The sequence below is a fragment of the Nyctereutes procyonoides genome, unplaced genomic scaffold (assembly GCF_905146905.1).
Source record: "Nyctereutes procyonoides isolate TBG_1078 unplaced genomic scaffold, NYPRO_anot_genome, whole genome shotgun sequence".
NCBI lineage: Eukaryota > Metazoa > Chordata > Mammalia > Carnivora > Canidae > Nyctereutes > Nyctereutes procyonoides.
Genome location: NW_026575131.1, coordinates 51,582,052 through 51,598,547, shown reverse-complemented (window position 1 = coordinate 51,598,547; position 16,496 = coordinate 51,582,052). Strand labels below are relative to the sequence as shown.

General features: G+C 41.2%; 1 protein-coding gene across 1 annotated transcript; it reads right to left on the bottom strand.

Moving 5' to 3' along the window:
• Window positions 1-14,631: 14,631 nt before the first annotated feature.
• LOC129521866 (olfactory receptor 7D4-like) lies at window positions 14,632-15,570 on the bottom strand. Its single transcript, XM_055343741.1, has one exon. The coding sequence runs from the start codon at window positions 15,568-15,570 to the stop codon at window positions 14,632-14,634; it is 939 nt and encodes a 312-aa protein (XP_055199716.1).
• Between the last annotated feature and the right edge of the window lie 926 nt (window positions 15,571-16,496).

Here is a 16,496-nt window from a genome sequence, read left to right as displayed (position 1 = left end):
TGGCTGGGAAGGACTTGTTTTTTCACATCACTATGGGGATTTGTGAGAAATGGCTAGGGGCAAAAACACTTGTGGTATGCAGAAACCATCAGTGTACATTCAACTCTTTAAAAGGACAACTCTAGGGAAAGAAACCATAGCTTGGTGTTTAATGTCAAGATGACCTTAGCGCCACCTGGCACCTTCTGGGCATATGAGTAAGCACACTAGAGAGAATCTGTAAATTCACAAACCTTTACTGGTCTCACCCTGTATTCTCCATGAAAGAGATCATACAAAAAAGAAAAACTTATAAAGTAGGAAAGTCTGTAACAGAGGTCAGCAAACAAGCCAACTGTCTATTTTTGTATGGCTTGCAAGTTAAGAATAGTTGTTAAATTTTTAAGAAGAAGAACGTGTGACACACCACATGCAACTCACAATGTCTAAAATAATTAACTTTTTGGCCCTTTACAGAAAAATTTGGCCAACCCCTGGTCTGCAGCAGCAGTTGCTAACCAGGGATGATTTAGCTTCTCTGGAGACATTTTTGGTTGTTAAAACTGGTGGGGGAGATGCTACTGGCACATAATAATGCACAGGAGCCCCTGCAGCAATGAATTATGTGGCCCAAAATGTCAGTATTGCTGAGGTTGAGAACCTTAGCCTAGGACAATCCATCAGTTTTTGTGAGACATCACTCACACTAGGAGAGGTTTCTGTTTCAGACTTGGAAGTATAATCAGTATGATTCTTTCAGGAAATGTTAGAACCCACACTGTACACAGTCCCCATATGGGGAAGATTTTAGCCACAGCCCCCTTTCTTAGGCTTATGAGAATTCATACCCTGATGGAATTTTCTAGTAAACATGAAATTGCATTTGTCAGTCTTTTAATCATGAAAACAGACCCTAGCTCATTACATTATAGTCTCTATTTTTAAGATTATGCTCCCCTAAATAATGCTTAGGCTTCATCACAGAAGGCTTGTATATAGTATTTTTATTATAATTTCATTCCTGATATGTGTATTAATTTCCTTTTGGATAACTTACTTGACCAGTGGACTGTTTAGAATTATGTTACATACTATGTAACGTGGATATTTTTAATATCTGTTTGTTACAAGTGTCTAATTTAAGTGCTTTGGATCAGCGCATGATGTCTTCCATCAGATGGATCCTCTGGGATGTTCTCGGTCTCCTGTCCAGCCAAGAGTGATGTAAACCTCTCATTGCTCTCCCACTGTCTCTTTCATGTCAAGAAAATCCCAAGTTTTTTCAGATTACTAAAGTATGCTGTTTTTAAAAGTCTCTTCAGAGTTTTCTGCAGCTAGTACAGTCTTTGTCTTATGTGTAGCCTGGCTGTTGACAGATAAGCAGATGTCACTGTGTGTGAGCTCTGAGAAGAAAGTACTTGAAAAGGGATTATAACCTAGATTCTTCTACGTGTTTTGTTTTTGCTGTTTGCCCTACTTCACACCTTGCAAGGAGATAAGTACCTAGTGTTAAAAGATCCATCTATGACCATAAGGATGCAAGCCACAGGCTAAAGAGGATCCTGCAGAAAAGGCATAAGGATCCTGGCCTCCCCAGTAGCTTCTTTGTCTACAGTAGCCATGGATTTGTTATTTCCAGACTTCCTATTACATGAGAAAAAAAAAATAAAACATTATTGGCATAAGTGGCTTTGATATTTCATTGTTTATCAATTTAATAATTTTTTGGTTGAGGGAGGGTTCCGCTACTCCTAGGTGGATGCCATCTGGAATACATACACTTAGTCATTAGGTTTTACAACTGCTGTATGTGGATATAATCTTTTGATTGTTGAATATGGGTGGTTTTTACGTCTTTAAGCCATGTTTTAAAATTGTATTTCAAGTCTTTGACTTAAGTATTTATTTTCTTGACTTGAAGTAGTATATTAGTTTTTACAAAGCCCTAAGAAGCAATACTGTCACTCTTTCCCTTTTGCATATGGAGAGTCAGAGGCAAGAAAGTTTAGGTTGCTTGTCTGAGGTCAGCTCACAAGTAGTAGTGCTTGTATTTGAGTCCACACTTATGTCAGGCCTTGTTGTGTCTGCCCCACATCTATAGCAGCAAATTGGAATTTTTGCCTCCATAGCACTTACCTTCTGCTTAGAGTAAGGCATCTGATAAACGAGTAAATATATTTTATATCAAATGGTGGTAAATGCAGTGGAGGAAAAGTTAGGCATAGTAATGGTGAGAGGAAATGCAGGGGTTTAGCAGAGCTGTTGAGTGGGCAAGGAAGACCTGCCTTTAAGGGAGCATTTAAGCAGCGATGTAATATTGTAGTCGGGAAGAGCACCCTAGGCAGTTCAAAGGCAATGGAAAAGAAAACTGCTTGGGACCACCATGCATTAGCAAAGGGTCAGTGTGGCTGGAGTGGAGCAAGCTTGGGAGTCACAGGAGGATGAGTACAGAGCTGGGTCAGGATCCTGATCTTGTGGGTTTACTGGAAGGATTTTCCTTTTATCCTCCATGTGGTAGGAAGTCAGTGAAGGGTTTTGATCAGAGAGGTGGTGACTGTCTGATTTCTGTTTGAATCGCTGGCTTCCAGGTTGACAGGCTAAGGAAGGACAAAGTGCGGACAAGCCTGTTAGAAAGCCTTTGCAGAATTAGAGTGGTAGCCAGATTAGTAGTAGTGGGGGAGGATGAAAAGCACATGGATGAATATAGCCATTAATTTTCGCTTCCACATAGCAATCTTTTTTGTCACCCTGCAGCATACCTTTTCTGTTGCTGATGGACAATTAGTTGTTGACATTTTTCCCAGTTGATGAACAGAGCTGCTTTAAGAATGGTGTACATACTTTGTGGAGCACTGGTGAGTTATTCCAGGAGCGTGAATTGCTGGTGTAAGGTCTGTGCACGTTCAACCTACTTGACAGTATTGAGGCCAAGATCATTTCTGCAGTGGTTGTGTGTGTTAACATTTAAAACAGGTTTTACTGAAACACAAAAATGCTTAATTCACACATGTGCAGCTTAATTATTATGTGAACAAATCCATGTAGTCAACAGGCAAGAAGAAATACCAGCATAGCTAAATCCCTTCTTTGCCTCATGCCTGTGAGAAACCCTCCCCTACTCTGCACAGGTAACCAGGATTTTGACTGACGGCATGGCTTGGGGGTTTGTTTTGTTTTTGTTTTTTTGTCTTTGAACTCTACAGAACCATACAGTACGTATTCTTTTGTGTCTGTCTGAATTTGCCCGTTATTTCTGTGAAATTGATCTTTATTAGAGGATCTCTAGCTATTACGTTTTTTGTGTGTGTTCTCTTCGAATATTCTGCAATTATTTAAGCAGTTTGTATAAATTGACATTTCACTTTTCATTATGGGGGCTATTGTGAATAATGCTGCTATGGACATACTTTAACATTTCTGATAGCGCACAAGTGCATGTATTTCTCTTGGGTGTATATCCTGGACTGAAATTGCTGGGTCATATGGGGTACATATGTTCATTTTTATAGATGATGCCAATTTTCCAAAGTGATTGTGCAAATTTGTTTCCCAACAAGCTATTTTATAGAGTTGGATAAGATACTAAAGTTGCCTGCCTTTTTCTTACCATGATTTACACATTCCATTATGAGCCCTCTGGATGCATGTTTTGCATGTTTTCCATTCTGTGGCTTGTCTCCAATGATTTAATTGGTGTATTTGGTTGAAATGATTTCCTAATTTTAATTTTATGGACAGCACTCTTCTTTTCCTGTGTAAGGAATATTTGGCACTCAGAAGACAAGAAGACATTCTTTAATTTCTTCTACAAGTTGTTTTGGTTTTGGTATTTTTATTTTAGTATATACCTGTAGATATATATTTAGATTTACAATCCCTGTGAAATTGATTTTTCTGTGTATTGTGTAAGCTATTAATCTTAGCTTTATTTTTTCCATATTGACCCAGCATTATTTATACAAGAAGTACATCGTGGCCCTAGGAATTGAGATGTCACCTTTGTCATATATTGAATTCCATATGTATCTGGTCTAATTCTGGGCTTTTATTCTACTGATTTATTTGTTCATGTGCCATGCCACTGTTTAAATTATAAGAAGCTTTATAATTTTCAATCTCTGGAATGTCTCGTTCCCTCTCATGGTTTTTCTTTTTTTAGTGTCTTCCTAGATATTCTTGCTTCATTTTTCTTTTTCTTTTTTTCTTTTTCTTTTCTTTATTTTTATTTTTATTTTTATTTTTTGATATTTTTCTTTTAAGTAATTTCTGTATCCAACGTGGGGCTCAAACTTACAACCCCGAGATCAAGAGTCACATGCTCTACTGACTGAGCCAGCCAGGTGCCCCTGTTTGTGTTTTTTTTTTTTTTTAAGATTTTATTTATTCATGAGAGACACAGGCAGAGGAAGAACCAGGCTTCCTGCAGGAAGCCTGACGTGGGACTTGATCCCAGGTCTCCAGGATCAGGCCCTGAGCTGATGGGGGCACTAAACCACTGAGCCACCCAGGCTGCCCCCCGTTTGTGTTTTATATGCACTTTCCTATTATCTGGTTCAACTCTAAAATTAGCTTATTGGTATTTTTATCGTCATTGCCTTGAATTTGTAAGTTAACTTGAGAACTAACAATTCTATAATATAAAGTCATCAAAGAACAGAGGATGTCTTTCCATTTATTTGTTCAGGTCTATTTTAGTGTTTGTCTGGAATGTTCAAAAGTTTTCCATATACAGGTTTTATACATTCTTGTTGAGTTTTCCCTAAGTATTTAGCCATTTATTATAAATGAGGTTTTTCTCAACCATAATGTCTTCTGTTCACAGTTTTGTACATGAAAGCTACTAATTTTGTAACTTGCTACTTCACTGAATTGTTTTTTGAGCTAGCTCTGTTCCTGGTTTCCTGGGGTTTTCCGGGTATATTGCCATATCACCTGCAAATTGAGATATCTTGTTTACCAGTTCTTACGCTTCTAATTGTTTTTGCTTGTCTGATTGCATTAGCTAATAACCTCTAGTACAGTGGCAAATAGTAACAGATAGTGGGCATCCTTGCTTTGTTCTAGAGGAGATGCCCCTGTTGTTTCCCATTAATTAAGATAATGTCTTTTAGAACTAAGGTATTATATTTATTTTATCATATTGAGAAGATATCCTATATTCTTGAATGTTTTGTCATGAATGAGTGTTGAATTTTATGGTTTTTTTGAACATTTATGAAGATCATGATTCTTCTGATTCATTAATAAAGTATATGATATTAATAAATATCTCAATATTCAACAAATCTTGTATTCCTGGAGTGAATTTCACTTGTTTATGGTGTATTCTTTTCTTAACATGGTGTTGGATCCTTTTTGCTAGTATTTTGTTTAGAATTTTCTCATTGGTATGTTCATGTGTGATCACTGGCCTATAGTATGTACTGTCTGTCTGGTTAAGTATTAGTATTATACTTGTTTCCTAAAAGGGGTTGAGAATTTTTCCTTCTCAGTGCTCTGGGATAATTTATATGGTGTTAGGACTGTGTGGTTTTGGAAGATTTAGTAGAATTTCCTGTGAAATGATCTGAGTCTGGTGCTTCTCCCATCCCCCTTTGCATTTCTGTTTCAGAGGTTTCTATTTAGGCATCTTCCAGTTCACCAAGTCTTCTCAGGCAGGTCCAGTCTGCGACACCCATCAAGGACAGTCTATTTCTGTTGCAGTGTTTTTGGATTTCTGGCATTTCCTTTTGATTCTTAGAGTTTTTATTTCTCAGCTTGCATTACTCATTCGTTCTTACATGTTTGCTTTTTCTGTTAGAAAATATAGCATATTAACCATAGTTATGCTAGTTTCCTGGTCTGACAATTCCAAAATCTCCGCCAGAACAGAGTCTGGTTCCGATGCTTGGTTATCTTGTGTTAAAGACTGTTCTTACTTGCTTTTTTTTCCCCCAAGATTTTATTTATTTATTTGACAGAGCACACACACAGGCAGGGGGAGTGGCAGGCAGAGGGAGAGCAATAAGTAGATTCCCCACTGAGTAGGGAGCCCAATGTGGGGATGGATCCCAGGACCTTAAGATCATGACCTGAGTTGAAGGCAGACACTTCAGTGACTGAGCCACCCAGGCATGCCTCTTACTTGCCTTTTAACATGCCTTGCAATTTTTGGGGGTGGGGTGGGGTAAGTTTGACATGATATGTTAGGGTAAAAGGATCAGCAGTAATAGGCCCTCAGTGTGTTGTAGTTTTTCTGGCTAGAGGTTAGCCTGTGTTTACTCGGTGCTGTAGCTACTGTGTGAGAGGCCTGAGTTTCCTCTGGTGACCCTATTTCTCTGGGTTCTTCTAGAGACTCCTTCAATCTGGACTAAGACTAGCAACTCTTTTAACTGTAGTCTCCTTCATATTGGAGCCCAAGAAGGTCTTTTTCATTCTTCAGTTTAAGCAACAAGAGTTCCTTTATGTTTTTTAGTCCCCTGCTGCTTTTCTGAATTCAGGATAAAAGTGGATTTTTTTTTTAAAGCTTGCCAATTTCTCCTTGAGAAAAAATAAATAATGCTTCTTTAAGACAAGTTCCAGCCTTAGACCTTTGACAATTGTTTTGACTTAATATTTGTCATAATTAAAAATTAGTTTCTCTGCCTTATCCAAGATCATGGCAGATTTGAATATTTTACACTGATTAACTGCTGTCCTCCACACACCATTGTAAGGTTGTCATTGGCCTACAGAAGACACAGATGAGAAGAGTGCTTACCTGCTGGAAAGACCGTTTGTCAGGTGCTGACACTAGTGGATCAGTTTGCCTGAGAGTGCAAGGAAGAGGGGTGTGTGGTTGTGGGTTTCTGTCTTCCATTTGCCTTCCTGAATTCCCAGCAGTGTTTCCATGCAGTAATTGTGTGTGTGGTGGTGGTGGCGGCACTTGCACATCAATGTCCCACAGGCCTCAGTGAAAGTTTTCTGAGCTCATTAGTGAAGAGCAATCATTGCTTGGCATTTGCCTAGGTCTGGGGGAAGAAAAAAAAATGTGTACCCCAGAGGCCAGGCCCAGGAGGAGGAGAGATGAAAATGGAACTGTGTCTTTAATTAAGAGCCTTGGGAATCCAGCACAGCTACGCTCTGTGCAGTCCCTCCATCCCATTAATTACAAGAGCAGAAGGAAACAATTCCCAGCTACACCTAAGTGACCTGGAACTCTTGGACCTCATTGCACTTCCCTGCCATTGTCAGGATAAACATCCTCTCGTACTTGATCTTTCTGGAAGGGCCTTCTAATTACACTCTTACCCAGTCTTCATGTCTCACTAGCTTTCTGTGCTTTTGGGGTTTTCCAGCAGGAACTAGCTCTATCCTCTTTAATGTTTGAGTAACTCCAATCCACTCAGGTTACTCTCTAGGGAGCCAACGAGTGTCAATTAAGTGCCTTGCACTAAATTTGACTTTGAGAAGAGAGTAAGACAGGGTAGTGTCTTCAAGGGAATAAAGGTCTAGGGGGAGAGACATGTAAACAATAAGATTGCTAATGTGGGCAGTTAGTCCATTCAGGAAGTCCCGAGGAGGGGTTACTGACATCCAAAGCCACGTAGAGAGAATGCAAGCTAAGTGTAGGCGGTTTGTGTATAGTGCTCAGGATCAGAATTGAATAAACGTGCCAATCCTAGGTACAAAGGCACAGAAAAAACTCATTCTCTCACAGGTAAAAGGATTCTCTGAAATGGTAGATAAAACTGGAGAAGTGGGATATAGACCATATAATAGGCAACATTGCATCAACATTTTATGTATCAGTCTCAAATGTTAACTGAATTTGATGGAAATCCACAGATGTTTGATGAGATTTGCAGTTTAGAAAGGTAACCTGGGCCCTTTAGTGGACTCTGTATTTGCTGCATAGTAAACTACCCAAAACAGTGATTTAAAACCACCATCACATGGTTTATTGTTGGTTAACAGTTTGGGCTGTGCTTGGGCAGGCTCCCTCATGTGTCCCATGGGCTGCCAGTTTGGCTTGCCAGCGCATTCACTCAAGGTGTCATCCTCCAACAGTCGAGATGGGGGCTGAACCTGCCCTGCCAGGTTTTCTTCAAGTCCCCTGTGCAAATTTTCTTCAAGTCCTGGTTTGTGTCATCTTTCCCTGCACCCCACTGACAGTGCAATCACGTGGCTGGGCCCAGAGGGGAGGGGTAGGTAATCAGTTATATAGAAGGGATGTGGGTACAGGAAAGAGAAGAAATGATGGCCATTTTTGGGGACCCCACAGGGCCAATGTTTTGTAAAAGTCTAAATGAGAGAAGAGTTTTTTATAGGGATAACATATAATAAATTGTACGTGCTTAAATGTTTGGATAAGTTTTGGCCTATATGTACACAGCTCATGGTGGAGGTTCCCATGCCCTCTGGTGGAAGATGCAGAGATCTGAGCAGGTGTATGTTTGCCTTAGAATTACATGTGGAAACAGTACGTAGTATATAGGCATGGAAACAAAGTGCAGGAATGGGAGAAAATTTGGCTTACCAGTGAGAAGCTGATCACCCCCAGGAGACCAAAGCACATTTTTATGAGAATGAAATTCTTTGTACAGCTGCTAAGACCATGGTAGTAAGCAGCTCCTGCCTGACGGGTCTCAAAAACCATAAATCTGGCTAATTTCCTTGGTTCCCATGTACTTATGGGGCGAAGTAAACTCTGCAAGCTCTAATCACTGGCTCCATGTTTCTGTAGCTTGAGGTCTTGATGGCAGGTGAAAGCAGCACATTCTAGCTAGGTTCTGCCCAAGACCCACCATTCAATTGTGTTTTAGAGAAATTAGAGCCTTTCTTGTATATCTTTTCTGGGCTTTGGAAATGATAGATGTTGTCTGTGGATGGCATCCTATCTGATTGGTTGATAGAAATTCCTTTTAGTAGAGAAGTATGATTCAGTTGGGTGTATTTTCTTTGCTTGGGTGTGCCTCCAGTGGTTTGCAAGGGGATTTATGATGAGGTCAGGCAATTGTCCTTGATGGAGTTGGTTTGACCATTAGATGGGACAAGAGTGTAGGGTTCCACATCCCTGAGACAAGGCCATAGAGACTCAGCTAACTTTGTATAAAAGAACCTCTTAGTCCTTTAGCTGGTGGGAGAAAGTGGACCTTATAGGCTGTTGGGACTTCCTTCTGCCTCAGACATAGGGAGGACAGAGATCCTCTGAGAAGGGAGGCCAGTAGGAAGAGAGATACATCTTTCCCCAAAGCAATCCACTTGGAGACAGAATTCATAGGAATGTCTCACCCCAGAGATCAGCAGAGGACATTTTTAGATTACATAGCTGCAGTGATTTCTGTGAATCAGCATTCTGTGCTGCTGTTCCCCTTTTTGCAAAGTAGAGATAATTGGTAGTTTCTGCTTCCTTAAGGTGGTTGTGAAGATGAACTGAGTTAACACATGTAGGTGCCTTGACTAATGGCCTGGCATACGTACTATGAGCACAAAACAGTCAATTTAGTAAGTATCTGCTCAGGATGTTCCACACACTTAGCATTGGAGGTAAAAGCAGGTAATAAGAACAAACAAGGTTCTTTTCCTCTGGTTCTTTTCACCAAGTGTTCATCTGTTTACTCAACAAATGTGCATTGGTGCTTCCATTCCTAACGTATGGCCTCCTGCATGCAATGACTCTTGACTAGAGACCAGTGTCTCGGGTCCATTCTATTCTGGGCCTTAGGAAAACTAGAGTCTTCCCCTCACTTCGTATCTCCTGCATTTTCCTTTCCTTGACTACTTTGTGTCATAGCAGACCAGGTGGTTCTCATCCAGGAGTGATTTTGCCCCTCAGGGACATTTAACAATGTCTGGAGACTTTTTTTTTTATTTTTATGACTAGGATGGGGAGAATGCTACTAGCATCTAGTGCACAGAGGCCACAGATGCTGCTAAACATCCTACAACATGTGGGACAGTCTCCACCACAAATAATTATCTGGACCCAAATGTCAACAGTACCTAGATTGAAAAACCTTGTGGTAGAGTAGTAATTTCTATGCTAGGCACTAGGAGAAAGAAGGCAACCAGATGCTGTTCCAGGCTCATTAGGATGGTTCTGTCCTCTTGACTTCATCTAATTCTGCCCAGGTCACCAAGGAAGGGGTTTCCTTCCTTCCTTCCTTCCTTCCTTCCTTCCTTCCTTCCTTCCTTCCTTCCTTCCTTCCTTCCTTCCTTTCTATATTTTTTTTATTGGAGTTCAATTTGCCAACATATAGCATAACACCCAGTGCTCATCCCATCAAGTCCCCCCTCAGTGCCCTTCACCCAGTCACCCTGTCCCCCTGCCCACCTCCCTTTCCACTACCCCCTTGTTTGTTTCCCAGAGTTAGGAGTCTCTCATGTTCTGTCTCCCTCACTGATATTTCCCATTCATTTTCTCTCATTTCCCTTTTATTCCCTTTCACTATTATTTATATTCCTTAAATGAATGAAACCATATAACGTTTGTCCTTTTCTGATTGACTTACTTCAATCAGCATAATACCCTCCAGTTCCATCGACGTCAAAACAAATGGTGGGTATTTGTCGTTTCTAATGGCTGAGTAATATTCCATTCTATACATAGACCACAGCTTCTTTGAACATTCATCTTTCGACGGACGCTGAGGCTCCTTCCACAGTTTGGCTGTTGTGGACATTGCTGCTATAAACATTGGGGTGCAGGTGTCCTGGCGTTTCACTGCATCTGTATCTTTGGCGTAAATCCCCAGCAGTGCAGTTGCTGGGTCATAGGGTAGCTCTATTTTTAACTCTTTGAGGAACCTCCACACAGTTTTCCAGAGTGGCTGCACCAGTTCACATTCCCACCCACAGTGCAAGAGGGTTCCCCTTTCTCTACATCCTCTCCAACATTTGTTGTTTCCTGTATTGTTCATTTTCCCCATTCTCACTGGTGTGAGGTGGGATCTCAGTGTGGTTTTGATTTGTATTTCCCTGATGGCCAGTGATGTGGGGCATTTTCCCATGTGCTTGTTGGCCATGTCTATGTCTTCTTTGGTGAAATTTCTGTTTATGTCTTTTGTCCATTTCATGATTGGATTGTTTGTTTCTTTGCTGTTGAGTTTAATAAGTTCTTTAGAAATCTTGGATACTAGCCCTTTATCTGATACGTCATTTGCAAATATCTTCTCCCATTCTGGAGGTTGTCTTTGAGTTTTGTTGACTGTATCCTTTGCTGTGCAGAAGCTTTTTACCTTGATTAAGCCCCAGTAGTTCATTTTTGCTTTTGTTTCCCTTACCTTCATAGATGTATCCTCCAAGAAGTTGCTGTGGCCAAGTTCAAAAAGGGTGTTGCCTGTGTTCTCCTCTAGGACTTTGATGGATTCTTGTCTCACATTTAGATCTTTCATCCATTTTGAGTTTATCTTTGTGTATGATGTAAGAGAATGGTCCAGTTTCATTCTTCTGCATGTGGCTGTCCAATTTTCCCAGCACCATTAATTGAAGAGGCTGTCCTTTTTCCAGTGGATAGTCTTTCCTGCTTTGTCGAATATTAGTTGACCATAGAGTTGAGGGCCCTTTTCTGGGTTCTCTATTCTGTTCCATTAATCTGATCTATGTGTCTGTTTTTGTGCCAGTACCACACTGTCCTGATGACCACAGCTTTGTAATACAACCTGAAATCTGGCATTGTGATGTCCCCGGCTCTGGTTTTCTTTTTCAATATTCCCCTGGCTATTCGGGGTCTTTTCTTTTTCTTTTTTCTTTTTTTTTTAAGAATTTATTTATTCATTAGAGACACACAATGAGAGAGAGAGAGAGAGAGAGAGAGAGAGAGAGCAGAGACACAGGCAGAGGGAGAAGCAGGCTCCATTCAGGGAACCCAATGCGGGACTCAATCCTGGGACTCCAGGATTACGCCCTGGGCCAAAGGCAGGCGCTAAACCGCTGAGCCACCCAGGGATCCTCTATTCGGGGTCTTTTCTGATTCCACACAAATCTTAAGATGATTTGTTCCAACTCTCTGAAGAAAGTCCATGGTATTTTGACTGGGACTGCATTAAGTGTGTAAATTGCCCTGGGTAGCATTGACATTTTCACAATATTAATTCTGCCAATCCATGAGCATGGAATATTTTTCCACCTCTTTGTGTCTTCCTCAATTTCTTTCAGAAGTGTTCTGCAGTTTTTAGGATATAGATCCTTTACCTCTTTGGTTAGGTTTATTCCTAGGTATCTTATGCTTTGGGTGCAATTGTAAATGGGATTGTCTCCTTAATTTCTCTTTCTTCAGTCTCATTGTTAGTGTATAGAAATGCCACTGACTTCTGGGCATTGATTTTGTATCCTGCCACACTGCCGAATTGCTGTATGAGTTCTAGCAATATTGGGGTGGAGTCTTTTGGGTTTTCTCTATACAGTATCACGTCATCCACGAAGAAGGAGAGTTTGACTTCTTTGCCAATTTGAATGCCTTTTATTTCTTTTTGTTGCCTGATTGCTGAGGCTAGGACTTCTAGTACTATGTTGAATAGCAGTGTTGAGAGTGGACATCCCTGTCGTATTCCTGATCTTAGGGGAAAGGCTCCTAGTGTTTCCCCATTGAGAATGATATTTGCTGTGGGCTTTTCATAGATGGCTTTTAAGATGTTGAGGAATGTTCTCTCTATCCCTACACTCTGAAGAGTTTTGATCAGGAATGGATGCTGTATTTTGTCAAATGCTTTCTATGCATCTAATGAGAGGATCATATGGTTCTTGGTTTTTCTCTTGCTGATATGATCTATCACGTTGATTGTTTTACAAGTGTTGAACCAGCCTGCCATCAGGGAAGGGGTTTCATGGAATGGTTTGAAGCTAAGACCTTATTATACCAAATAAAGTGATTTTTATGTAAGAGACAGGCAGTTTGTATCACATCGTCAGATACCTGCTAAGGAAGAATGCAGTTGGGTATAGCTTTCCAGAGTACAGGATCTTGCCAACAGATCTACGTTTTTGGCACAAGATGGGGATACAAATAAATAAATGCTATGTTCATAAATATGGTGCCCACTACTTTGTGAGAATCTCTATATTAGACAACACTAGTTTCCTATAATCACCCCAACAGTTATTTATAAATAAAGAATTTGAGAGTAAATATTCTAATAAATGGCCAAGTTAGGATTCAAACATTGGAATCTGCCTGAGTCCAAATCTAGTGATCACCAAGAGGGATCAACAGTCCTCAAATCAACCTAAGACATTTTGTGTTCTCAGTTCAAGAGAGTCTACCATTCTACCCAATCTCGCTCAACTAGTATAAAGGATGCTTTGCCCTCTGAGTTCCCTGTTGGGGACAGTCTCTTCTGGGGCCATTTCCTGGCCTAATCCTTAATCTCTAGGTTCAGGAAAGTTCTCTTCTGGTCTGTGCATATCTGTCCTTCAGCATGGGGTACTCCTGAGGCTGTTCAGAGGGCTCAGCTTTGAACAGGGCCCCTCTCCTGTGTGGCTTCCTTGGTGCCCTGAGTCTGCTCTGAAGATGCACTCATCCCCATGTAAACCCATAGCCTGTTCAACCCTCTTTAGTCGGTTTTTCCAACTCTTCTCTGCTGGTAATGGATCCCTCCCCTGTGCTATCCCTTTTGCTCTATGGCAGTGTAAGCTATTTTAGTTAATAGGGCTCCAGGGATGGCGGCTGTTCACAATCTCTGTACCTTTTCATGGTCAAATTAGACCTTGCTGGCCCTTATGGATCATGATGGTTAACATTTACTGAGTGCCTATGCCAGACACTGTTCTGAGCAATAGTGTGTGGAACATTTAATCCCCACCAGATCTCTTCAGGAAATGTACTGTGATCATTATTACAGATGAGGGCATAGAGGCACAGAGAAGTAACTTGTGTAAGATGGCACCATTGTGATTAATGGCAAATTTTAACTCAGAGCCCTCTCAGCCACTGTGCTGTGCTGCTTCTCAAAATATGGCCAGTGCTATGAAAACTAGACTGGGTAGGAGGTTGGTGGTCAGGGTAGGCTTCTGAAGAACTGCCAGTTTTGATTTGAAGCCCAATTGTGAGAAGGAGCCAGGCACGTGAAAATTTGGCCAAGTGTGCGCCAGATGAGGAAGAGAGCAAATAGATTGCTTCTTATATGGATTGACAAAGACCAGGATTTTCTTTCACTTAAAATAGACATTACAATGAGTTTCCTAAAGAATGTTTTCTTATTAACATCCTAAGTATAGGTTAATGGCCACCACCAAAGCAAGATTCAATAAAATTTTATGAGGTGAAGGAGGTTAGTATGAGACTATCCTGATAGGTAATGGTTTCTGCACTGAGACCAGAGAAACCATGGTCCAGCATTGATGGTGCTAGAAGCTAGAACATAACCGAGAAGGGTAAAGATGAGTCAGTAGCATGAAACACTTGTCACTCCTGCCTCTCTTCTCCCCAATGCACTCAATGACTTGCCTTTTCCCTGGATGGTTACAAAAGTCTGTGTCCTTGAAATAGTGTATTTTCACAAGAATTTTAGTTATTGGTTGACCATTCTTTTTCTTGGAGACTTTTGATGTGCTTCAAGTCTACCTTTGGTTCAGTAATGTTTTTCTTTCAGTAAATCATAAATAATATTTATGTTCTGTCTTAAGATTACATATTCAGGAACACCAGTTATCAGCACTTTGAATCTCTGTTGTCTGTCCTTAACTTTGGTTGTCTCACGGAGAGTAAGCTCCACTCCTGAAAAGTCTCCTCAGAGCCCCTTTCATGTCCCTGTTCCTCAGACTATAGATGAAGGGATTCAGCATGGGGGTGACCACCGTATACATCACCGAGGCTATTGAGCCCTTTCTGGAGGGATGGGTTGTTCCAGAAGTGAGGTAGACCCCAAGGCCTACACCATAGAACAAAGAGACAACCAAGAGGTGAGACCCACAGGTGGAAAAGGCTTTATACTTCCCTGCAACCGAGGAAATGCCCATTATGCAGGAGATAATTTTCGAATAAGAAAAAAGGATCCCAGTCAGGGGAATAACACCCAGCAGGCCACTTACAAAATACAGCAGGATGTCATTGACGAGGGTGTCAGAGCAGGCAAGCTTGAGGATCTGAGTAAGTTCACAGAAGAAGTGGGGGATTTCTGTCTCTTTGCAGAAAGACACCCTCAAAACCATCAAACTTTGCAACAAAGAATATGTAAGGCAGATTAACCAAGAAAGCAGAAGCAGGAGGACACAAAGGCGAGGGTTCATGATGACTGTGTAGTGCAGGGGGTGACAGATGGCCACAAACCGATCATAGGCCATCACTGTCAGGAGCAAATTATCTAGTCCAGCAAAAATCATGAAAAAAAACATCTGGGTAAGGCAGCCTTCATACGTGATGGTGTTGGTCCGTGTCTGGATGTTCACTAACATCTTGAGGACGGTGGTGGAGGTGAAACCGATGTCACTGAGGGACAGATTGGAGAGGAAGAAGTACATAGGGGTGTGGAGGTGGGAATGCAAGCTGATGGCCAGGATGATGAGCAGGTTCCCTGTAACACAGACTAGGTACATGTAGAGGAACAGCCCAAAGAGGAGGGGCTGCAAGTCCACATCTTCTGAAAGCCCCAGAAGGATGAATTTTAAAACAGCTGTTTGGTTCCCTGCTTCCATAGGCCTTATGGAGATTGCCTGGAAAGAGGCAAGAATAATGTTAATAACAAAATAAGAGTGTGCCATACATTTCAAACTCATGAGGTCTTATGTCTTACCTAAGAGTCATGATTTCTTTAGCCGACCAAAATCTCTTCAGTAACACCCTCTTTTTCCTGTTTCTACCACTACAACCAGGATCACCTCTTTTTTTTTTTTTTCAGGATCACCTCTTTAAAATGAATGTCCCAGGGCACCCAGCTGGCATAGTCAGTAGAGCATGGGACTATTGATCCTGGGGTTATGAGTTCAAGCTCCATGTTGGACATGGAGATTGTTTAAAAATAAAATCTTAAGAAAATTCAGGGGCAGCCCGGGTGGCTCAGCAGTTTAGCGCCGCCTTCAGCCCAGGATGTGATCCTGGAGACCCAGGATCAAGTCCCAAATCGGGCTCCCTGCATGGAGCCTGCTTCTCCCTCTGCCTGTGTCTCTGCCTCTCTCTGTGTGTGTCTCTCATGAATAAATAAATAAAATCTTAAAAAAAAAAGAAAATTCATGTCACACATAATGGAGCAGTATCCTCTGCATCACCCCCAACTCATGGTTGTTATACCTCTGCTGTATAATTCCTTTCAGAGGACCACCAGCCTCATGAGCATCTCTATTCTGCCTTGTGGCTGTGGTCTCTTCAAGTCCAGAGAAACAGAGAAGAGAGAGATCATTGGGATTTACAGGATTTAGTGATATTGTTTGCTCTCATGCTGTTTACCAGTGTCTGTCTGGTACCTTACCAGTATCTGGGAAAAGAACATTCTCTGTCTGAAGTTTGGCTCAGAGAAGGATGCTGTGCAAAGATTTTTTTTTAAGATTTTATTTATTTATGTATTCATGAGAGACAGAGAGAGAGAGAGAGAGAGAGAGAGAGAGAGGCAGAGACACAGGCAGAA